At 39.3% G+C, this 25,260-nt stretch overlaps 1 protein-coding gene across 1 annotated transcript in view; it reads right to left on the bottom strand.

Moving 5' to 3' along the window:
- Positions 1 to 894: 894 nt before the first annotated feature.
- Positions 895 to 25,260, bottom strand: part of GIMD1 (GIMAP family P-loop NTPase domain containing 1) — a 167,497-nt gene continuing 143,131 nt past the window's right edge. The window contains exon 2 of the mRNA XM_044061296.1: positions 895 to 4,265. Coding sequence (XP_043917231.1) covers positions 4,002 to 4,265 — 264 coding nt within the window. The 3' untranslated portion in view covers positions 895 to 4,001. The remainder of the gene's footprint in view (positions 4,266 to 25,260) is intronic.

Here is a 25,260-nt window from a genome sequence, read left to right as displayed (position 1 = left end):
ATGGAATGGTTTCCTGAAAATGGTTTTGATTTTTTGTAAAAATGGTTTTTATACTGTGTTGACTAGAATTAATAACTGTTTTTAGAATGGCCTCCCATAAAGCTTTTAATTAAGTTAAAAAAAGATCTTTATCATCAGCAATAAGCAGTGTTATTCAGTAGTCCTCCACACAAACATAGTATAGCAATAAATACAAATTAAAATTGTAAAAAATAAACTTGTTCTTGTAAAAACTCACAGGCTGTAATATTACACACATTAAAATAATAATATTTCTATTACAAACATATTTTGTATTGGTGTTTTTATTAACATAAATTGTTTACAAAATGCTTAAAATTGCGCACAATTATATACATACCAAGTACACCACAATATACAGTTTTTAAAAAATTTTATTATATATATTTTATTTTTTTAAAGAATGAAAGATCCAAGAAATTTGAACAAATGAAAGAAACTTTAAAACAAACAAAAAAGTTTGAAACCTGGGATGTATTCAGAGAGGTTAGCTCTGTGGCATTAACATGGCTTTACAGTTGTACTATTTTAGTAGTATGGTGGTCACTTACAATTCTGAGACATGCACTGAGCAAAAGCTCATTAGTGATTCATTTGCATGCCCCTGAATCAAACATTAATTTACTTGGAATAACCATGTTAAGCTTTTATCCTTGCAACCCATGCAATGCTGTTGCACAGACACCCAGAGAGAAAGAGAGAGAGAGAGAGACAGACAGAGACAGAGACAGAAACAGATACAGACATGTTTGAATATGTGTATATATACATATATATATATATATATATATATATATATATATATATATACATATATAACACACACACACACACACACACACACACACACACACACACACACACACAGTTATATTTAATTTGGAGAAAAACATCATCATATACTAGGCATTTACTGTTTCTTACAATATCTTTTTAGACAAGGAAAACATATATACCACGGAATGGAAACTCATCAAGCAAACATCTTAACTGTGATCCAGGGGGTTGATATGATTTTTCTTGTTCAGCTGGATTATTGTATATGGCTTTACCACATATTGGATAAGCTCTACAACTGCAGGAGTTCAAATGCATACTATATCCAAGCCCTGGACCCCACATATTACATAGGTATATGTTTATTTAAGCATGGCATTAAATTCTACCCATGAGGTTCACTTTAGTCACTTCTGTTTTACAGTGACTTGATTCTTGAAAGCTCTGGTTCTACAGAAATTTCACTTAACACTGTAGTTTCATCTCTCATTTGTCACATAGTCAGGTGACAAAGATACAGCCCATTTCAAACATTTTATATTCTGCTTTGAGGTTTCATCATAGAAAACTTTATTTTCTTCTCCAAACTCCTTTATTTTACATTTCTATATCTCATAGCAAAAGAAGCAAACGGTGTCCTCTGTAAACAGTGTCTTCTTTAAGCGATGATCAAGTAAAAGCTGACATCTCTTTTCAGGCAATCCTTGTGGTGATCTTGGAATATCACCGTCACTTCCATTTCCAAGGAACAAAAACATGCTGTTTTGTTTTCTGAGAATATTTTAACATCTAACTAGAATTAAACAGGAACATGTTCAATAAAGTGTACATCAATGTAGGACACATTAAATGTACATGTAAGTGCAGTGTATATCTACATGAAGGGAAAATAAAATAAGCAGAAGGTAACATGTTCTCCATTTATGGGAACAAAGTTTTTACAGCACAAAATTAGATGGTTGCTGCCTGCTTTCACATTATTACTGTATACTATACTAAGATTGATCTTAATTTTGTCATTAAATTTTTAAATGTTGCATTCCTACTTGTCTTTTAAAGAACTGTGCACATCTTTCATAAAGAAGTGATTTATATTTTAATGCCAATTTTGGTGTTGTACTGTAACCCAAATTTTAATGTGAAAGGTAGCAGAGGACTGCATTAAGCCCTTACATTAACACACCCATTCTTCAGAAGTGTAAAGTTTGAGTAGTTAAACCATTGTCTTTTACGTCATTTTCTTAAGTTCTTCTCAAATTATTACAGTAACACGTTATTGCTGTTTTTGCTGTACAGAACCCAGGTCACTGTGAGGTACTTAATACTTTCTATAATTCTTACACTTTAGATGAATAAATATTGATATACGTTTATATTTTGTCTCATTATGTCATCTAACAGCATTACTTTCATAGACCTCTAATAAATTGCTGCCCAGATATATTTTATTCCTTCCAAAAATAGCTTTTTATCAGTTCCATCATCTTGATTCTCACATTTCTGTGCATTCTACTACATGTTAATCCTCTGGAAGGATATGCTTAATTAAAATGCTTAGTAACCTGGATAAACACGAGTTGTAGGAATAATGGTGCAAAAACCAATCATAAAAACTACTGGAGGAAAGTGCTCATAAGGAAGCTCAATAAACAGGACAACACCAAGTAACACTCAGATTGTTCTGTGTTTTTATTTTAATCTTTTGATAAAATCTTTTGGAAAAGGGGTGGTTTATGAGAATTCCCCTGCACACTGATAAAGAATTTGACAGGATCTTGCATTGTAATTGCTTTTTACTTCCTTAGTTTGACATGTCGGTCACAGGGAAGCACTATTACCTCCACTGGGTTTGAACCCCCCCCCCCCCACACACACACACCGACACAAGGAGTCATTTTGGATTATAACACAATATAAAATGCATATGATCGAAGAATGCTATTCAAATGCTACAAATTGTCAACTTCAAGATATTGTCAGCTGAGTCTTCATCAGATAAAAATTCTTCATCTATTCAAGATTTCATTGCTGTTGTTGAGTGTGATTTGGCTCTTCCGGTCATTCTACCAGGCTTTCTCTGAAGTATACACATCTAAAACTGAACCGATACAGTCTTCAGGAGGGCATTTGGGAAATAAGAAGGAAGTTCATTCAAATACTGTAATATAAGCCAAAAGCTCTTTAGGACAGACTGGCAGTTTAAACAGACAGCGCTGTTGTCAGTCTGCAGTATTTTATAAAATGTATGGCTTTTTTGTTATCAAGCATGCTACTGTTTGGTAACTGCTCGCCTGGATATCCCTTCTATAGAGACCTGGAAATCAGTGCCTACCTAGATTTCTCTGTAGCATCAAGCTTGACTCACATTGGGACACATTTTGAAGGCATTTGATTCTCTTCCAATGTGCATTTAGCAGGCAAAAATGTTGACGATTAATTTACTGCATCCTTCAAAGCAGGTTAACTAGATAGGATACTCAGTGCTCTAGTTGTATGAGTGGTGCCTACTTGTCCTTGATATAACCAAGCTGGCCTGCTCTTTGCAAGCTTCATATGTGTAAACATAGAATGTGTCTGGGGAGAATGAAAGGTTATATAGGCCTAACTTTTCAAGAAGCGTTGCGTAAATTATCTGGAAAACAGCTGCTTAGCTGTTCTACTGGAACTAATAAATGACCATTAGTGATCTTTTTTGTGATCTTCTGTCTTAATTTTATTCATTCCTTATGGAGTGTTTGCTGTTTATTAGGAGACACACAACAGAGGCGAGGGCTAGTCTGATGTGAATTCAGAATGGGTCCTTGAATTCTGTTAAATTGATTGCCATGGCTTCTTAGCCTTTTTCCTCATCTTTGAGTATACATGTTCCTTTACATCTGTATAGGGGAAAGTTCCTGCAGTTGTCTTAGGTTCTCTCACGATCTGCTTGCACAGTATAGGCCTTGTGTTCAAGAGTGATTTGATTACTCCACTTTCCAGGCAATATTTTAATTTACTAAAATAAGATAATAATACAAATTTCTCTGATTAATGTTTTTTGGAGTCTCTTCAGTATCTATTACTATTTTGCTTAAGGAAATTACTTTACTATCTGCCATTCTTAAAACTAGTCTTACAGGTAAGAAAACTGTTGTTTCTCCTTTGGCTATTTACAAATATAATCTCTGATGTGTGATGAAGATTTTTTCCTTGTCCATACAAATTTACTTGAACTCCAGTGACTTGTAACCATTATGGATTATAAAGTAGAAGAGCTTGTTTAAGATTTGCAGTTGCTCCTCCTTGAGGAAATCTGCGCGGTAGTTTACAAAGTGAAACTTGTTTTGTATGGAATCGAGCAGCTCTAGCAATGTATCAGGTGCAGTTCTTAGATAATCCTGCCCATTCTTAAAACCAGCATCTGTTATTCTGTCTTCATGGCTGAAGATGACTGTTGTATGATAATTCCATTCTGGACCAAGTAAATCCTAAAGGAGGGTGATACAAATAACATCAGAGTTGGTTAAATATAAGTTAGAGCAAATTAAATTTATCTTTAGTTTTTCTTGGCACTCTGCCTGCTTTCATGGCGAGAGTATAACAATTCTGAATATACAGAATTACTTACCTACTGGAACATTTGTATTACTGCATTTATATTACTGCAGCTAATGTAGACTGACATATTCTTGTCATAAAGATAAACATTAATGAGTGCCTTATACTTATCACTTGAGCTGCATTTTTCCCATTGGCAAAAAGTCAAAGCATTCAGTTTCTCTCTCTCTGACTTGAGCTATAGTAGTTCAAAATATAGACATTTGCTCTATTTGTTCTTTTTGCTGCTCTGAAGAAGATGGGCACATTTATTCTCATTTTCTTTAGTTTGTAAACGTTACTAATTTGGAAAGATAAAACAATTTTTTTTCCTCTTTTTTATTGAGTTACTGTCTTACTTTTTTCTAATCGCTACTCCTTCATCACAGGACCAAACATGATGGTTCTCATACTTGTACCCAAACAGTCATTTCATTCTGAGGTTGTGGGAGCTGAGAATCCCTGGGTGAAAAGAAAGGCCTAAGGTGTCAACCACTATTCGGGTTACAGCAGAAACAATTCAGGCCATGGTTTTCTATAAGAGAAAGCAATCAACAACTTATAACTCATCCTGCTGTGACTAATGAGTTGTAAACTCATCCACTTCATAGCTTAGCTGACCACTTATAGGATGATTCACCCTTCATTTGTATTTTGAACTAGGTATTGTTCCAAAGTGTATTTCCACTCATTCATTTTCCAGTCCATGTATTAATCCAAATTCAGTATTTTTCTCATTTTCTTCCATTCTATATATTTTTTCTAAACAGTAAATACTGCTCATTTATGTTCTTTTCTATATATTATTTTAAACTGTACACATTTCTCATACATAAATATATTATTATTTATTGACATTTGCCTCTGGTATGGGTCATCGCTTTAAAAGGGTCCTCTGATCATCTTATTCACCTGGTTAACCAATGTTTAAATAAGCAACCAACCAACCAGAAAACAGACAAACAAACAAAAATGTATCTCTAAATGCATTTCAGTTTTGCAAGCATTTTTCACAGACATTAAGGTTCAAGTTAATCCATCTTATTTCTTCCTCTTTTTTAAATTTTCAGTTTTTTCTTCTACAAGAGTATTGCAAATGAAAAAGAAATTCATCCATTTCTGTCACTAATTAATTCCACTTCAGCAGAAGAGGTAAATGAAAAATAATTCTGAAAATAAATTATTTCTTAATAAAATATGTATTCTTGCACAAGACAAAGTTTAGGGAAGGGTAATATTATAAATTATAAGGAATACAGTATTGGGCTTTCAAGATGTCTGCACACTGATCAACAGCTTGACTTCAGCACTCCCAGTGTGAAAAAAGAAGCTGAGAGATAAGGGCTAGTAATTCTGCCAGATTTAGTAAAATTCAATTACTGGCTAGTATGTACACTGCCTGGATACCAGCAAAGAAGAAACTTAGACAGCCTGAAAGAAAATAAACTAAAACAGTTGACGAGAAAACCCTGACTGGGAAGTATGCTTGGTCCAAGCTCTTGCTTCATCTTTTTTACGTGTTGTGTTATAATGTTGTTTGTTGTGAGATCTAAGACTACAGTAGAATCTATGGTGGCTAAAGGACCACAGAACATGATGCTTCTCTGCTTCCCATTAGTCCAGCTCTTTGACAGAGGCCAGTAGTGAAGAGAGGTTGTGTATTGCAATGTGGTGTTCTTTGTACAATGCTTCTGCTGCTGTGCTTGAATTTTAGACCAATGGCTTTACTTCTAGGCAGATGAGCAATGATAGTCATCCCTAAATGTCTGTAAGGGTTGGAATACATCTTGCCCTGTTATCTTCTGAAAATTGCTAGCTCCCAACACTTCAAGGATGCATTAGGGTGCTGTAATAATGATGGAATTAGGGTGCAGTACTGGGGTGGTATGCACTGGTTATGCATAGGTGCTTTGCATGACCTTTGTATAGATAGAAATCTGGAATGTGCACTGTGGGTAGGGGTTGGGGGGGTTGACATAAAGAATTTGGGGGTTGACCTATTGATTGTGGGTATTTACCTCACAAATACAAGGTTTGATTCTCACCTTTGTTCACTTGGTCACTGTCTGGTTATTGGCTAGGTGTATAATCTGCAGATGGATTGCCTGGTATTTACCTATGAAAATTGTGAGGTTATATAATGGCAACTTTCTTCTGGGACACTGACTGTTGTCACAGAAGAAAAAAATAGAACCACTAATTCTGTGCTGGAAAGTGAAGTGAAGAACTGATAACAGTGAATATCCTGAGAGAGCTTTCTTTGTCCCAGACCCTTGACTACTTTTAGTATGCTTGGTTGAAGCACTTGGGCTTCAGACCAGTTGTTTTACATTAAGAAGGTTTGTGGTCTACACTGTTGTGGCAGGACAGGTAGCTTACATCCTTCTAAGTTGGGAGTTGCTGATTGAAGGCTTAGTGTCTGTTATTCTAAGAGTGTATTAGTTCTGGTTTAAGCACTTGGGCTTCGGGCCAGTTATTTTACATTAAGAAGGTGTGGTCTGCACTGTTGTGGGAGGAGGGGGTAGATTCTACCCTTCTGAGCTGGGAGATTCTGGTTAAAGGCTTATTGTGCCTGCTTATTTGAACTGTTTCTTTCTGAAATTGGTGCGCCTTGTTTGCTGCAGCATAGACTAAATTCAGACCTGCTGAATTGAGCTTTGTTTGTATAACCTGAGCACTAATCCAGACCATCTTTTTTTTTGGAGAAGGTTCCCCTGCACCCTAGTGGCAGGAGTCTGCAGTTAGAACTTGTCTGATCAAAGACTGCTGGAACAGGGCTCAGTTTTTAGCTTTTTATTGGTTAATTTGTTTAAATCAGTTTGCTCATTTGCTACTGTTATATTAAAAAACAAATGCACTTTATGCATCGCCGCTTAGCTAGGGTTAAAGTATTTCTGGTGCCATAAAGTCTGCTCTTCAAATTTTCCCTTAGAACTAGCCAGTTTTTTTTAGTTTTTGCACTCAAATCTGTTTCTTTGAGCTCAGCACTTGTTCAGAACGCATTGTAAGCACTAAATAAGCTACAAATTACTACAGCACTCAACTTTCCTCACTTGTCTAGAGGAGAACAGTTTTAGTACTTAATAAATAAGCACCTATCCAGGCTTGTCTAAGGATCAGCTTCCAGTGTTTTCTCCTGTTTACCTGATGAATCTGGGCATCTTGGGGCAATGCAGAAATTGCCTCATGTACACAGACAACCCTTTCCTCCTGCCACCCAACACTACAACCTGTGAGAGATGCACTTATATAGCCAAACTGTAAGCAAAGCTCTCTTCACCCAAGACTGGTCTAGACAGTCAAGAGGAGAAGGTAAATACTTGCACCACACCACACATCACATAGTCCCTCAAAACCTACACCACCAAAACACACACATAGCAACACAGAACACACACCTGCATTCATGGAGGCTCTCAATAAAAATCTGCTCAAGCAACAGAGACCTCCAAAGCAGAAATGCATGTGACCTCCACCCCTTCAACACAACCCAAATGACACATAGCCCACAAACTCAGTGTGCCACTCAACCACAGCCCATAAGGCATAACAACGTACCCAACACTTTAGTCATAGGTGACTCTATAATCAGGCACACTGATGTTCCACTCACCAGGCTAAACAAGGAGAAAGTTACTGTCAGCTGCCTGTCGGGTGCCAGGATTAGCCACATAATGCACTCACTCATGTCACTCCACAACAAGTACAAATATGACTCTGTCATTGTCCATGTTGGTGTGAATGACCTGAGACGTACCTCCCTGAACTACATGAAAAGAGACATGGAGGAGCTATCTGATCTTGTAGCCCAGGCAGGTATAACCCTAGCCCTGAGTAGCATCCTGCTATTACCCAGAATGATACCACAGTACAAGGACAAAATGACTTGACTTCAACAACTGGCTAAGCTTCTGATGTCATTCTAAGGGGATCCAGTATCTGTCTGCATGGGATGACATGTTCAACAGACCATGATGCTTTGCCAGAGATGGCCTGCACCTGTCACTCTTGGGATTCCGGATACTGGCTAAGGCTATTGGCACCCATAATAGTGCCTTTTTTAGGCAAGGTTCAAATGACAAATTCACTAACGTAACAGGTACAAGCAAACAAAATATGAGGGTAATGCTACTCAATGCTAGAAGTCTAAACCTCAAAATGCATTTATTCGAGGCACTCCTTAAAATGGAGAACATCAACATCTGTGCAGTGACAGAGACCTGGTTCAAGGCTCCAGAGAGCACCCCTGCATTACCAGGCTATAATTCATACCACACCTTTCGGCCACCTAACCCTGACCGAAACACTAAAGGTGGAGGTGTGTCCATATTCATTAAGGATATCCACACCTCCAGGCTAGTTGCGCAGCATAATGCATCCGAGATTATCCAGGTGCAACTAACTCTGGGCAAGACCGCAATCCAAATTGTAACTTGCTACAGATCCCCCATCATGCCTCAGGATTCCCACTCCTCGTTTCTTGATACACTGGAAAATATTAGGGTACAACCCAACACCCTAATAATGGGCGATTTCAACTACCCCACCATTCACTGGGAAAACTACTCATGTACCAACTCTTTTGCTCAATGTTTTCTGGAATTCATAAATTCCAATGCCTTGGATCAACTTATCCACACCCCCACCAGGGGCAGCAATATCCTAGACCTGGTCATTACCAACATGGGTGACCGGTGTTCCACACCAGAGGTCAATTCCTCATTGGTCATATCCGACCACAAGCTAATCAGCCTAGACGTCCACATCCCATCCCCATCCCCTATTAGGGAAACCACCGTAAAAAATTTCTCCAAAGCCAACTTCACACTTCTTAAGACAGAAGTGGCAAACTTCATGACACCAATGCAGACAGACAATAGAGGTACAACTGCTGAATCATACACAAATGCACTTTATAAGCACTTACACGAGTGCATGGATCGTGTTATCCCTAACAGAACCAAGATGCTATCCTCCAAAAAAAGGAAGCCAGTCTGGTGGTCCCCTGCCATAAACAAACTCTACAACAGAAGAAAGAAACTGTTGCAAAAAAGAGTAAAATCCCATGACTGGAAGAACTCCCTGGTCAGCCTCAGTAAGAACCTGAGATCCCTCATAAAATCCTCCAAAGCTAGTTATGAAAACAAAATCGCCACTGATTCTAAAGACAACCACAAAGCATTCTATAGCTATGTCAAGAATCTCAATGGCAACACTCAGATCTGCTCTGAGTTACAGCACAATGGCACTAAATATACAGAACAAACTGATATTGCCAACATCCTGGCAGATAGGTTCAATGCTAATTTTAGCCCCACTCACCCCCTAAAGGACCCATCGCTATACTGGAAGAATACAAAGCTCCTGTAATCATGGCTGCACAGGTAAAAACCACACACTCCAAAGCCAAGAACACAGCATCCATGGGACCTGACAACATCCCAGGCTGCATTCTATATGAACTACAGAATGAACTGGCACCCCACCAAAGTGCCATGTTCAATCATAGCCTCACCTCAGGCTTTGTGCTCACTGAATGGTACACAGCGACGGTTATCCCATTGCACAAAGGGGGAGCCACCACAGACCCCGGGAACTACCGCCCCATTAGCCTAATGAGCCTGGTTTGCAAGGTCATTGAACATATCATCATGGAACTTATAAACAAAGACATTAGTAATCGACAAACCCTGGACCCCACCCAGTTCGGGTTTGTAAAAGGCAGATCATGTCTCCTAAACCTGATAGACTTCTTTGAAGCAGTCACCAAAGCCGTAGATGAGGGTAAGGTGGTTCACACAGCCTATCTAGATCTCGCCAAGGTTTTTGACACCATCCCCCACTCTGGAATTATAGATAAACTCACTAAACTAGGTATAAATCCCTATGTCACAAGATGGCTTGCCAGCTGGCTCACTGACAGAACCCACACTGTGAAGGTAGCAGACTCCAAATCCGACTTCAGTGACGAGTAGAGTACCACAGGGTTCAGTCCTGGGTCTTCTCCTGTTTGGTATCTACTTTAGTACAGGCTAACACAGAAGGTCTTTGGCTAATGAAGTTCGCAGATGACTGCAAACTAGGAGCCATAATTGAAACTCCTAACGATGTGGACATCCTACAAAAGGGCCTCACTGAGACAGATGCCTGGTGTCAAAGCCATGGCCTCAAGCTCAATGCCAAAAAGTGCATTGTCATCTCCTTTGGTAAAAACTCTGTACCCACGAGCTACCACATAGGTAGTAGTCATCTACTTAACACTGAAAGTGTGATAAGAGACCTTGAGACAGAGGTGGACAGTAGTCTGTCCTTTGATAATCACATTGCCACAGTAGTCAGGAAATTCTTCTATGTGGCACACCTCATCACAAAAGGTTTCTCACCCAGGATAAAAGAGGTCATTGTTCCCCTCTACTTGTCATTCATTAGACCAATTACAGAGTGCAACGCCCCTTTTGGTATGTACCTCACAAGACATCTACAACAACTGGAAAGGCCACAAAAATACCTCACAAAGATGATTACCGGCTTCAAACAGATGCCCTAGGCAGACCGTCTCAAAAAACTCCAACTTTACTCCATTGCATATTGCCTACTCAGAGGCGATCTCTGCCTAACATACAAAGCTATGTCAAACCCAGAGCTGTTGGACATGCTCCACTTAAATAAATCCCAATCCCTTCAAGTTTCACAATCTAGGGACCTAAACTTTGTCATCACAATAAACAGAACATGCTGGAGGGATAGATTCCTGTCCCAGTGACTTCCCATACTTTGGAACAAACTACCTATCTATATCAAACAAAGCTCCAAATTAGCACTCTTCAAGAAAAATCTTGATGATTGGATGGGAAACAGGAAATTCACCCCGGGGATCACCTCTGTGGCTCTGCACAACAGGGGCACAGGAAAATAATTTTCTTGGGTGGTGAAAGCCAGGGTACCTTTTTGGCTAGGCTTGTATAGGCCCTACGGCCAATAGCCTCCCGCCTAACTATGAACCTATGAACCTATGAGCCATTAAACATATGATTATAATGTTTCTGAGATCAAATACTTTACGCATTACCCTATGTCCCGGATTCAGGTAGGGCTTATGAATTTTACCATTCGTAATTGTATGAGAGAGTGTGTTGTTTATTTTGGGGTGGGGGAGTGATGAACTGCAAGGAGAAAAAGGGAAACCTAAATTCTTTGGAACAAAGATTTATTTAGTTAATCTAGCTCTGTACCACCGGTGTTTGATGGGCATTTGACTATCTTCCAACATGAGCTATTGCTATAGATTTGGAAAACCTCCTCAACTCTGACAATAGGAGACTATATTACTGCTTGGTAAATTTAATGAGAATATACTCTTAACTATACTTGGTTGGTCTCTGAACATAAACTACAGAAACTATGCGAGTACAGCAGCTGTAGGGTCTCAATTTAAATGAAAAGCATTCCAAAAATCATGAACAGACCAGCATACAATGGCACCAAATAATACTTTAATAAAAGTATTCTTTAAAGACAAACCAGTTTCGGCTGAATCAATACAAAGCCTTCATCAGTGTAAAAAGAGGAACAAATAAAGAAATACTTATATATGCAAGGAAATGGATGTATGATCAATTAGAGATGCTCATTAAGACCTGGTTTAAAGAGACCACCTAGCTTAACAATCCATTTTTTCTCCATAGTATTCAACAAGTCATGCCAACCCAATGTGTTATTCCTGGGTCTATTAATTTTGTCAATAATAGTAAAACTGAAATATGCATTTCTGTGTAACAAAGTGTGTTTTTAAAGGGCATTGGTTTCTTTGTGGTGTTTTATCTCACTAAGATGTTCTGATATCCTGAATTTCAAAGGTCTGGAAGTTTGACCTATGTTAAAGGCTGAGCAGCTGCAGTTAGCCAAATAAATCACCCAATCAGAGGTGCAGTTTTCAAAAAACCTTTTGTCAAAGACTTGAGGGGTCTTCTGACTGCTGAAGCTTCTGGTTTTTAATAGTCTGGAACAATGAATGCAATGGCCACAAGGAAAGCACCCAATTAAGGGCTCCCCTGATAAAGTTGTTTGAGTTACTTTGGTATTGGTAGGCTGCCCGTGTTTGAAATGATTGAAAAATGCAGAAAGATTTTTACCTTTACAGAATGAAAAGAGACATCTATCCCCCAGCAGTTCACTCAGTCTGGAATCACATGTCAGAATATTCCAGTGTTGTTGGACAATATTCATTAATGCTTTGGTTTTGCTTCAATAGGTGGTGATTAGTCTGGGTAGTCCACCTGTTTTCTGATTCTTTTCTTTGTAGAGAAGGAGGTTATCCTGCTCCATATTGTCCACTATATGTTTGGTATGTAAGACCTGACCCATTTTGTAACCTCTGTCCCTGAATCTAAGAACAAAATCATAACTAAAGGGTTTGTAAGTATTATTATCGGAACAAATGCGTTTCATTCGCATAAATTGAGATTTAGGAATATTCTTACAAATATGGGGTGGAAGGAAGCTGGTGGCATGGAGAAGCGAATTGTTTTCGGGAAATTTCCAATATACTTCAGTTGTCAACATATGATCAGATGCACGGGAAACAAAAACATCTAAAAAAATAATTTTATTTTTGTCATAGTTGATGGTAAATTCAATTCCCCATTTGTTTTCATTTAAATATGTAATGAATTCCAAAAGGTATTCCGTATCCGATCTCCATACCAACCAGCAGTCGTCCAAATATCTTCTCCAGATATCCATTTTGAATATGTATATGTTATGAGAGTTATCATAAATAATCTGTTCTTCAATGTATGCCATAAATAATTCTGCATATATTGGTGCAAAAGATGCTCCCATAGCTGTGCCCTTTATTTGTAAGAAGCATTTGTCCCGATAAAAGAAGATGTTCTTTGTAAGAACATGTTTGGTCAGGCACAATAACAGAGTATTGAAACCAGGTTTGTACATTTCTGTTTTGTTTAACCAATATTCCAAGGCTTCTAATCCTGCCCAATGTGGGATATTGGTGTAGAGAGATGTGACATCCAGTGTACACAGCAACCAATCTGGTTCTAATTGTGCTTCAGAAATAATCTGAAGAAATTCTGTGGTGTCCCTGATGCGTGTTCTGACACATTTTAGAAAAGGTTGCAAGTATTTGTTTAGATAGAGGGACAGATGTTCAGTAAGTGAATTTCTGTTAGAGACAATGGGTCTGCCAGGAGGGGTCTTAAGATCTTTATGAATTTTAGGCAAAAAGTATATATATTGTGGACATGGGTTGGTTATAGTTTGTTGTATTGCAGTGTTGTTATTGATGATGCCCTCTTCTACTGCTAAAGAAAGAAATTCATCAATTTTTTTGTTCAAAGAAGAGGGTGGGGTCGATACTTAGGTGGGAGAAGTAACGTGCATCAGACAACTATCTGTTAGCTTCTTTGTCGTACTGTTCCCAATCCTGTATAACTACAGCTCCACCCTTATCAGCCCCAATTATGACTAACTCATGGTTATTAGCTAGATTAATAATATTGTCCATGGATGTTTTAGATATATTATTAGCCATGGGGTTATGTGTCCTAAACTGAAAGTGAAGATCTTTGATAATGGCATTTTGAAATATAGATACATTCTGATTCATAGGGGGCATAAAGGAACATTTATGGTATTTGAAGTCATCAGTGATCTTTAAGGTTGTCTGTTCCTGAAAAAATAATTTTAAATTAAGATTCCTGCAAAACGAAAGAATATCATTAACAAAATTTTCTTCAGAAACAAAAAAAAAAAAAAACAGGTATGAATGATAAACCTTTATTTAGGATTTCAGTATCAGAGGAGGTGAATGCATGAGAAAAAATGTTTATGTTTACATTTGTTCTTTGTGTACAAACATTTGGAGTAAGCTCTCCATATTGTCTACCTCCACGATGTTTCCTGCCCCCCCCCCCCGGTGTAAATCCTGTAAGGCAATGGAGTTCCTTCTTTTCATAGCTGGTGAGCCTATGGCACCCACTGAATCTGTATCTAAGCCTGAGGATGATTCCTCACCTGATGTGTCAGTACTATGTATGAGTCCCTTTTTTTAAAATGGATTTTGTATGTTTCCTTTTGAAAGGTGTCCGATTTTGTTGGGTGAATCGGACATGTTTTTCTTTACCAAAATGAAAGGTGTTCCCTTTATTGTAGTCCCCTAATTCCCTAAGGAACTTCATGTTCTTTCTTTTCTTAAGCTGAGTTTCTAGAGTCATCAGCTCCTTACCTAGATTTTTAATACTACTGCGGTATGTGGGTTGTCCTTCATACTTTTTTGCCATATCGCTTAGCTGGGTGATAGATTCTATCTCTTAATCTATAATCCTGTTATGGTGATTAGCTAGTATCTCTACAAATTTGAGAGAAGTTTCCTGTTGTATTTCACCCCATTGTTTCAATAAAAGGTTGTCAGGATTACTGACAAGTGGTTGTGTATGGACACGTAAACCACGTGGAGTGATACCTTTAGTTAAGTAAGCCCGGAAAAGCTTATAATGCCAGACATTGTTGCGTAATGAGCGCATATGTTTATTTAAATTCAGAAATATTGTCTCACAACTTTCAACTTTGGGTACAGCATCAGTGCCTTCCACATTCCCTCCAAGTTTCCCCAGTCCAAAGACTGATAGGTCCTTCCTATCAGAAGCAAGACCCTTTAATAAATTGTCCAATTCCATAATGTATCTGGAATGTAAGTAGCTAACTGAAAGGCCCAAAATTAAATCTCAAAAGATTATCAAAAAGGGAACCCAGAAGTTGTAGAACAAGAAAGCCACATTAATATAATGGTTGCAAACAATATATTTTTATAGCTGTAATATTGTATATAGCAATGGCCCTGGCCAATTCATAGCTAGATCAATAAGCCCTAGGCCATCAATTGGAATACTCACACTGATGTCACCGAAATTAAGTACAGCACAAAAGTACTCAGTAGTATATTATAGCAGGCCATAAGCCGATCCTTGTCTGAACCAATAAGCCCCAGGTCTTGTAATAAATGTTTGCCAAATCTGAATCTGAAATTTTTGAATCTGAAATTTTTTGTTCTGTTCACAATATAATAATTCAACCGTGGCTTATGAATGAAAAAATTGAAAGACTACAGTGGGAGTTGAATGATAAAACACCGAGGTGCTGCACCCCAAAGTCAAAAAATGTAGAAATAAACTAAAGATAATGGCAATAATAAACAATGATATGGTAATTATAAACTTTCCAAATGGCCGTCTATAAAAGATTTACTAATATGTGAGTATTAATCCACACTCAAAAGGATATATCCTAAACAAACCATGAAATAATATATGAATATAAGCAGGAAACTAGCTTGATACTCAATTTATATCTATGTAAGTTTGGTAAGGCCTCAAACCTAATAGGTAACTTTCATAAAAAAGTTAATATCAGAACTTGTTGAACAAATCACTAGAATTATATACTGTGAAATTCAATCATCATGCGGTCGAGTGAGCGTTCGTAAGACATGCGTTGAATGGGCGTGCCTTCGTTGAAGGTTGGGCGTTGGGCTGACAACTCGACACCATAAAAACCAACTGCCAATCATTAGCGGACCGGAGTTCCGCTGTGGCGACCCCTAACCGGGAAAAGCCGAAAGACAAACAACAACAACTGAAGTATCTTAAAATGCAAAGTTTCAAATTTGTAAATACAGTATAATTATATATGCAACCTATATTCAAACAGGCACCATACATAGTAGAACTAATTTCTAAAATGAAAAGAAGTTGTAACTATCATAATTGTTACCAATCCAAATGTTTGTATAAAACAGGGTGGTCAATCAGTATTTGTAAGACATAAGGCCATGGATTAGTAAATCCAATATATATATATATATATATATATATATATATATATATATATATATATGTGTGTGTATAAGCTTGCCACAGTTAAGTAGAAAAACAGAATACCACATGCCTTAGTTGCTTAACTTTGATTGAACAATTGGCCAATTGCAATAGTCCTATTAGCTTAACTTAAATCGTTGCCATTATCTGAGTGATATGCAGGAAAACTAAAATAGTATTGTAAGTAATATTACACACAACCAGCACATCATATGAATGGTTACAATTCCCCAATGTTAGCATGGGGAATAAAAGACATGAAAACCAGAATGTGAAAGCTATATTCTGCCCAAAAGTAATGGCTGGATGTATGAATGTTATTTAAAAAATATAACACACAGCCCTCCATGGATATGTCAATCCTGTTAAACTGCTGTTGTTAAACAACTATGCTCCAGTTAGTATAAGACATAAATATAACTTGTTATGAAGTTTTGGACTTCCCCTATTAACGTTTGCATAAAGAAAAATTCAACAAATGTCTCAACGATTAAGCGTACACCCGACAGTAAATTAACTGCTAAACAGAACAAAAACCACTGTTTATATAATAAAACAAGACAAATAGTTAGACTGTCCCAATAATCTGTTGAAAGTGAATAGAATAATTATTGTTGTGTAAATATCAAGCACTGTCCCTCTTGGTTTTACCATACATATAAAGTTATAATGAAAAATGTAGACTCGAAGGTACAGTACAAAATATATGTCCAGACCTTGGGCAGAATTCACGAAGCCTCCGTGTAAGAGTTACAAGGCTTACACGGAGGCTGCAGTTAAACGGTGTGATGTCAGCATGTCATGCATATGCATGAGGGCATGCTGAATCACACCTAAGGCTAACACGGTCCGTGGAAGACAGTAGGGGGCGTGTCAGTAGACCGAGCCCTGCAAACGGACACGCCCCCAGAAGAGTAAAAGTCCCGAAAGTAAACCCCCACGACAGAGTCCGTGTAAATGTGAATAAACACAACACAACACATGCCCCCACAGACTACGAACATAAAATGTAGAAATGAACATCTTATATATTTTTTTTAAATTGTAAAGATGTTTGCCCGTGAGTGCACTCGTTTGTGCAGGCGTGCCCGTAGCTTAGCCACAGTTAGCAGTCAGTGGAAAAGCATATAAGAACTAAATATGCAAAGTAAGCCAAAAAGCAATAGTGTAGTGGTAGAGACGTCAGCTGAGAAGCAGGCAGTCATGGTTCGAGCCCCTACAACATCAATTTTTATTTTTAGTGAAATAAGCACGAAACAAGTCCCTGACATATATGTACACATATAAAATTATATTTTATGTAAAATGTAATGAAATGGGCCATGTATTTTGAAGAAATGTGAGATAATAAAAAAAAAAAAAATGTCAGATGTGCCTATAGCTGAGCTAAAGTCTAACAAGTTGAGTACATCTGCCTGTAGGTGAGCAGTGGTTTAACAGGTGTAAAATGAGTGCCCGGGGTTGAGCAGCGTTTTAACACGCTGAAACTGTGTGCCCGTAGCTGAGCTGAGTGTAATATGCGTGCTGACAGCCAAACCACGTGTAAACCAGCGTAACCCGTTTGCGTGGAGCTGCGCCCCGTGCCAACAAGCTAACCGACGGGCAACGTTGAGCAAGCTGTATCAAAACTGCATTTACACAGACACACCTCCTAGCCTGTGTAGACAGACATAAAAAGCCATGGCCAGGTTCAAACCCAGGATACCATGCACCATAGTTAAAGTACAGAACCACTAAGCCATGACAGTTACACTTAGAAATGCAGTAATAGCATATATATAGGAATGAATAGAAAGAGGAGCATGACAAAGCATGTTTTGTGAAGCTGATACAATTCCAAAATGGCCAATCACAGATAAGTGCGGGAAAAACGGCATATATAAGCCCCATAGGCGGGAATACACAGCATAACCGATTGTAGAACCGACTTGCAGCCAGGATGTCAGGTGTAGGTGAGGGTAGTTGCTTCCGAGCACAGAGGTGGGGCGTTGAGGAGTCCAAATATATGGTTTGGCTCCTTGTCCACAATCATGAGGCCCAACTCATGCAGGGCCAGGTCCTGTGGGGAGCATATAGGGCTGAGGCGTGGGACCGGTTGGCTCATGATCTCACCAGTGCCACAGGGATACCAAGGACTGGTGAGCAGGTCTGTCACCACCATGCCGACCTGAAGAGACGGAAGCAGGACCAGCTGAACCGTTGGATCCAGGAGGCCCGGCAAATGCCCAACGCCCCACTACTGAGTAAGTTACATCTAATTATTTATGTAAGAAATTAACCTAGCTGATATTATGGAGATGTGTATTCCAATATTACTGTATTTATATTACAGCTGCAGGTGTCCGTTCTGCGACCCGTCGAGCCTATGGCGATAGGCTGGCACGGTTGCACCACCAGGCAGGTCAGTAATTCTCTCCCTGTAACTGTAAATAAATATATAAGTATGACAGTTAGCAAAAGAGTGCAGTGTAGTCACTAATTAATAAAATGTGCAAGTAACAGTGTAAGAGGGTTTGCAAGTATTGCTTGATTACAAAAGTGTGATGCAGCCTGTAATCCAAACATAAAAATTAAACAAGTCTGAAATAAAGATGTCCCACCTGTAATATAATAGTACATAACCTGCAGCAGGCTGAAAAGAACAGCTGCAGAAGCTGAGTAAATCACATGTGTGAAATATATCCCTGTTGAAATACAGAAACATGACAGAAGTGAGACTGTTGGAAAGGATTGTTATAACTACAGGTAAAACATGTCAATAAAGCCTAGAATTAAGTACCACCCTGAATTGTAAAAATAAAACAAGTGAGAGAGTGTGAGAAAGAGTTATGAATCCACCAATAAAGTAGTAATAACTCCTGAATAAAGTATACTGCAGTCAGTACAGAATGAAATGAATGTGACAGGCAGAACCAAACAGTAACATGTGTTGAAAATGGTACCGCAGCTGGAATGTGTGTCCCAAAATCTGGATATGTTGCTCACAGTCTGCAATATGCAGATAGTATGGTTGTCTGAAATACCAAACATCCACAGTTGTCTATAGCTATATAAAGCAAATGTAGCAGGATGATGTAGCTGAACAGAGCCAGATATGAATGTGTATGAATAAAAATGAAAATGTATATTGATGTAGCAGTAACATTCCTATCACCAACCTGAAATAGTTATCACATAGGAAACTGTAGGCAGAACTGTAGTGTGTATATATCTGCAGCTATTAGAAATGTGCATCATATGTATTGGTATTTGAAGTTGTTATTTAAATTTTCTTCACCCTACCCTATAACCACATATAATCCATTCCACGTGAAATTGGTATGTGCAATCACAGTTAACACCCCTGGACATTTGTCCTGTTGGTTCATACATATTTGCATGTACGTTGATGCATCTGCCCTGTTCATACATCCAAACCTGATGGCCTGTTGCCATCAATCAACCCTGCATGTTGTTGGATTGTGTATTGCTGTTCAAATTATGCATGTGTTATGCTTGCTGTTCAATGGTTTGAATATATGGGTGTTTGGTTAATGGGAATACTAATGCATGCTGTTACAACTAATTGTGAATGATACTGTACGTTACTAACCCAAACTGTCAGAACATAATGCAAAACATAGGACGACAGGGAAGGCGGGTTCCAGCGGACCCACCTCTCCCTCCTCAGCTGGCGAGTGCACCTGGCAGTAGTGCCCAGACCGGACCCTCCTCCGGTGGCCCTGTGGGTGGAAGCGCTGCAGGGGATGGGGCTCGTCCCCCCTCTGCAAGTGTGGCCGGAGGAGAACATCCACTCACCCTCCATAATGTCCGGATTGTGGTGCGTAGGGAGATCCGGGACACTGTTCTTGGACCTCTACGCCAGCTTGAGGCATGGGTGGCACAACTAACGGGCGTGCCTGCTGCCCGGCCTACACAGCCCCCAGCACAGCCCCGTCCTGGGTAGTGAAGGCACAGTGGCAACTGCCCATGGGTTGGGATCTCAGTTCCACTGTTGCCATCTGTGGGCTCATGGGCTCGAGATATCCAAACATCCATCCCCGTCAATTGTGTAACCCCCCCCACATGTGTCATACACCACCCCTGTATGCGTCTTGTTTGTCTTGTCTGTTAACCTACCCAACCTACCTCCCCAGCTATACCAACTTCCTGTACCTGACATACCACTCTCACCTGAAAAAAAAAGGGCACTCTGTACCCACAAAAAAATTACGCCCCATACATAGCTGCCCATTTTGCACACATGTCTGCTGGACATGGAAACTGTCAATTACAATTGGCTGTACAACAAGTATTATTGTTGTCCTTACACCTCTCTCAGGTGTGGAAGGTTTCAAATGTCACACCAAATTACAAACATATGCACAGCTGTTGCTGATGAAGAAATGGGCAGCTATGGGCCTTACCTACATCCCTCCTACAAAACCCGAGCTTGTTTCCCTACTGTCTTACCCTCTTTGTGACCCCTTTTTCACCACTTTCCTGTCTCCCCATTTTCATTTCTTTCAAAGAAATTAGCGCGGGTGTGCGCAAGAGTAAAGCACTTTTAAGCAGTTGTAAGTGGGTATGCGCGGAGCTGAATGCCAGTGCGCATGCGTGAGCTCCGTGCAAACCAGTGCTAACCCGGTTACAACTGCTTAAAAGTGCCTTAGTCACTCTGAATGACAAGGCCTGTAGTCTGCTCAAAAGCAAAATAAAATCCCACTGTCAGTCCTAAACCCAGGACCTTGGAAACAGTAGTCTGCATGACTTACCACTAAGCCATGACTGCTATATAAGAACATTGTGCTACAATAAATATATCATGCAATAGTAGGAATGAGTGTAAAGGGAATATAGGATGTGTAGTACACAAAGCATGTCATGTATATTTACTGTCAAATGTAGTGGATTACTATAATAGTAGTGTGTGAACAGAAACAGCCATGCTACTTGGTAGCTAGTAGGTAATAATGTCACTGTAGCACCTTGCAAGCCACATACATACTCACAGCAGGATAATCACTGCCCATACCCCACAACCTCTTACAGCAACAGATCCAGACTAAGTAATAAAAAATGTGGAGCAAAGGCCTAAAAACAGGGACACATTTCAAATATTGCTCCAACAAACTTAAACAGTTGAGAGAGTAACAGGTTATGCATTATGTTGGATGTTTGAAAGGGTATGAAGTCTGAAACTGAAATGTTTGTCACTATAGTCTGACTTGAGCCCTGAGTGATTTGCCAGAAAAAGCTGTTTATGAGATATGGACCAAAATATGAGGCAAAAATTTGGACATCCTGCAAATATCTGTACACTTGAGAGGTCTGACACTGCCATATTTGAATAGTTAAGAGCCTAGACATAGCAACAGTGACTGAGTTACAGGGATGCCCCACAGACTCCCTGTGAAATGTACAAACAGTAGGCAGAAAGGTGTTACAACACATGCAATGGTAACTATGAAGTACTGAAAGTATGCACCACTTGCACGTCGGAAATAGTGTAGTAATACATATGCTCATGCTAACCCACAGTCACAACTGCAGAATACCAGACAATTTAATGGGTGTACCCCACTGATATGTGCCATTCCATGAGGCAGATAAAAGATGCACCTGAGAGTCTCTGGGGCCTGCTCAGCAGCATACTCAAATACCCTAATAGATGTCAAAGCCCACACCATGGCCAGACCACACTGCATGCAGTAACACCCTAGCAGATATAGCAAGCATTCCAAGGTGTGAATGTACATGGAAAATAGGAAAGCCACAGCAACACACTACAGTCAAGACACCTAGCAGGCATACAAGTAGTGAATGTAAAGGTCAAGTATTGAAGCCATAGCAACAAAGTGCAAGAGTCACTGCTATATACCACTTACACCACATGTCCCACAGGAAAGCACACCCACCCACATTAACAGTAGTAGTAGTCTTAGGTGTCAGTGTACATGCACACTTAGTACAGGAAACTGGAGAAATGAATGGAGAAATGCTAATCTACAACACAGCCGGAAATATGAGAGAGATACTAACCTTTACACTCACAGAACAGTGTCCACAGAATACCAGCATGGTCCCTGCCCCTAAACTCTGAAAGGGCTACGCCTATCTCACATACCTTTTTATAGCACTGTCCTGAAATCACAGTGATAACTGCAATCAGTACACAACTGGCTGCATGCAATTAGCAAATGCTGGCTAACAATTGGTGCAGAGGCCATCACATGGACATATGCAGATACCTACAAAAGCATGCTGTACTCCCAGTCCACACATGCAATACTTTCATTGCACCCTCTGGAGGTAGGGAGAGAGAGAGAGAGAGAGAGAGAGAGAGAGAGAGAGAGAGAGAGAGAGAGAAACATACACAAATAAAAACACTCAACAAAGCCTACTAGAAAGCTGACATCTGTCAAATGGAACAGCAGCAGGACACCAATCCAAAAGGCAACGCAAGCAGCTGTGACAAACACAGGTAATGTAAAGTAATACTTTAAAAGTCTACATACTGTGAACCCTCCAAATGTGTCATTGGTCTGTATCTATATGTATATGAAGATGTGCATAGGGCAGGGGACATACAGCAACTATCAGTGAAGGCTGTACATACATATGTATGTGAGGGCATCTATGTGCACATATCAATGTAGGTTGAATGTAGGTTGTAGTGCAATGTACAAAGTAGGTTTCACAGTTATGTATGTTTAGCAGTATGTTAATTTGTGTATACAGTTTTGTAAACAAACATGTTGATATACCTATCTATCATATGGATACGTATGTATGTCAATATATGTATGTATGTATATATATATATATATATATATATATATATATATATATATATATATATATATATATATATATATAAAATATGCATATATGTATACATAGATAGAGAGGGATGTAGGAATACATAGACAGATGTAGATAGATAGAATATGTACAAACATATACATGTAATACACACATACAGATATAGATATATGTAGATACATATACATAGACAGACAGATCTGACTATCTACAGATATGACTGTATATGAAGATCTCACACTCCCCCTGTCCCACCCCCTCTGTCACTCTCACCCCCTCTCTATCACACCCCCCCCTCCATATCTATGGGAATATATGTACATCGATATATATATGTGTATATGTATACAGACATATATATATAGACATATATATATATATATATATATATACATATATACATATAGATAAATATATATATATATATATATATATATACATATATATATATAGAGAGAGATGTATATATATTCTGAGTGAGGCACATGTGTACAGATGTATTGCAACAGGTGCCTGGTGACAAAGGCATGGAGTGAACACCAGTGTCGAAACTTGAGTACCATACCCCATTTCAAATCACCTACACCAGTAACCACCAGATATGTGATTGGCTGCCCATGACTGCATGTGTCAGGGGTGAACAGGGTCATAAATGTGTGCAATAGTCCCCCCAATGATAGTCACAGTGGCACACTATTCCTGGAATACTTGTACATGGTATGTGTCAGCAGACATGGTGTGTCAGCTATGGACATGTAGGTCAGTGTACCCCTCCACACCACACAATGGCTGCCACGGTATGTACCTCACATGACAGCTACAGATATGGAGAAGGACACAGTGACATGTATGACACTGTGACAATGCACTCAAACACATTACCAATGCACAGTGACTGACAACACCACAGAGTGCACACATACTACCCACATAGAGGTTACCACTCCTGGATTTACATACTTAAGTCACACCCATGACAGATGTCCAACAACCATAGTAACACCTCACACCATCCACAACCTAAATGACCACTGTGTGTCGTTCTTGACACCGCAGTAGAGAGCACATGGCAGAGGTACAGGTTCCTACCCACACATAAGACATACCCTGCAATAAACCACACAGCGTTAAGAAGCAAGACTCCCCATGAGTACATGTCACACATACCCCTGCTGAATGTTAGTCAGATAGGTAATATGCCATATGAGTCACCCTGTGTAACTGTTTGACAGGAGCAGGTACCATCACATCACATGTGTCACAATGGTCAGGGTAGCAGAACAGTATGCTGCTATAGTCCCAGGGGCAGTAGCATATTGTATTGTATTGTATTGTATTGTATTGTGTTGTATTGTATTGGTATGTAGAGGTGCCTCCTTTGTGGAGTGGAACCACTGCTGCTGTACGCCAGTGTACAGGTACATATACTGTAGTCAGGCTAGTGTTACATAGCACTTCTATATGTGTGTTTAGCTCCTCTTGGAGTTCATGTAGCATGCAACCGGGGATACCATCAGGTCCCATTGATGCTGTGTTTTTTGCTTTTCTGAGGGCGGCTATCACCTGGACATCTGTGATGACAGGGAGATTACATTCAGCTGGGATAAGTATGTCTTCATTTGGGGAGAGGGAGGGGAGAAAATTTCACTGAACCTGTCTGCCACAATGTTGCCAAAATCTGTGGGTTCAGTGAATTATTTGTTGTTGTGTACTAACTATGAGCATATTGGAGGGTTTCTGACCAGATTTCTAACATAACTGAAGAAGGCCTTGTGGTTATCTGTAGTGTCCCCGGTGATTTCCCTCTCAAAGTTGCCCATGGATGTTTGTATGAGAGAACATAGCTCTTTACTAGTGCTGATCAGACATGCCTTCCCTTTATGGAATTATGCTCTGTCTTGCAGTAGCTTCCATCTTTTGTTATACAATCTGTCTATGGCTGGGGTCCTCCAGACAGGATGCTTTCCCTTTGTGGATAATGTCTTGGTCTTATATGGGATTGCATGATCCATGCATTCTTGGAGATGTCCATAGAAATCATTTGTGAAGGAGTCAGCATTGTGGGTTGTGGCTTCCACTGGCTCAGTGGGCTTAAAGGATACCATCTCAGTCTTACGAAGTGTAAAGTTTGCATTTGAAATGTTATTCACTGTAGTCGTTTGTGCTGGTGGTGGAGGTGGGATATGTATAT

The sequence above is a fragment of the Protopterus annectens genome, chromosome 2.part0 (assembly GCF_019279795.1).
Source record: "Protopterus annectens isolate FY-2018-M chromosome 2.part0, PAN1.0, whole genome shotgun sequence".
NCBI classification, from domain to species: domain Eukaryota; kingdom Metazoa; phylum Chordata; order Ceratodontiformes; family Protopteridae; genus Protopterus; species Protopterus annectens.
This window is presented reverse-complemented; position numbering and strand designations above follow the sequence as displayed.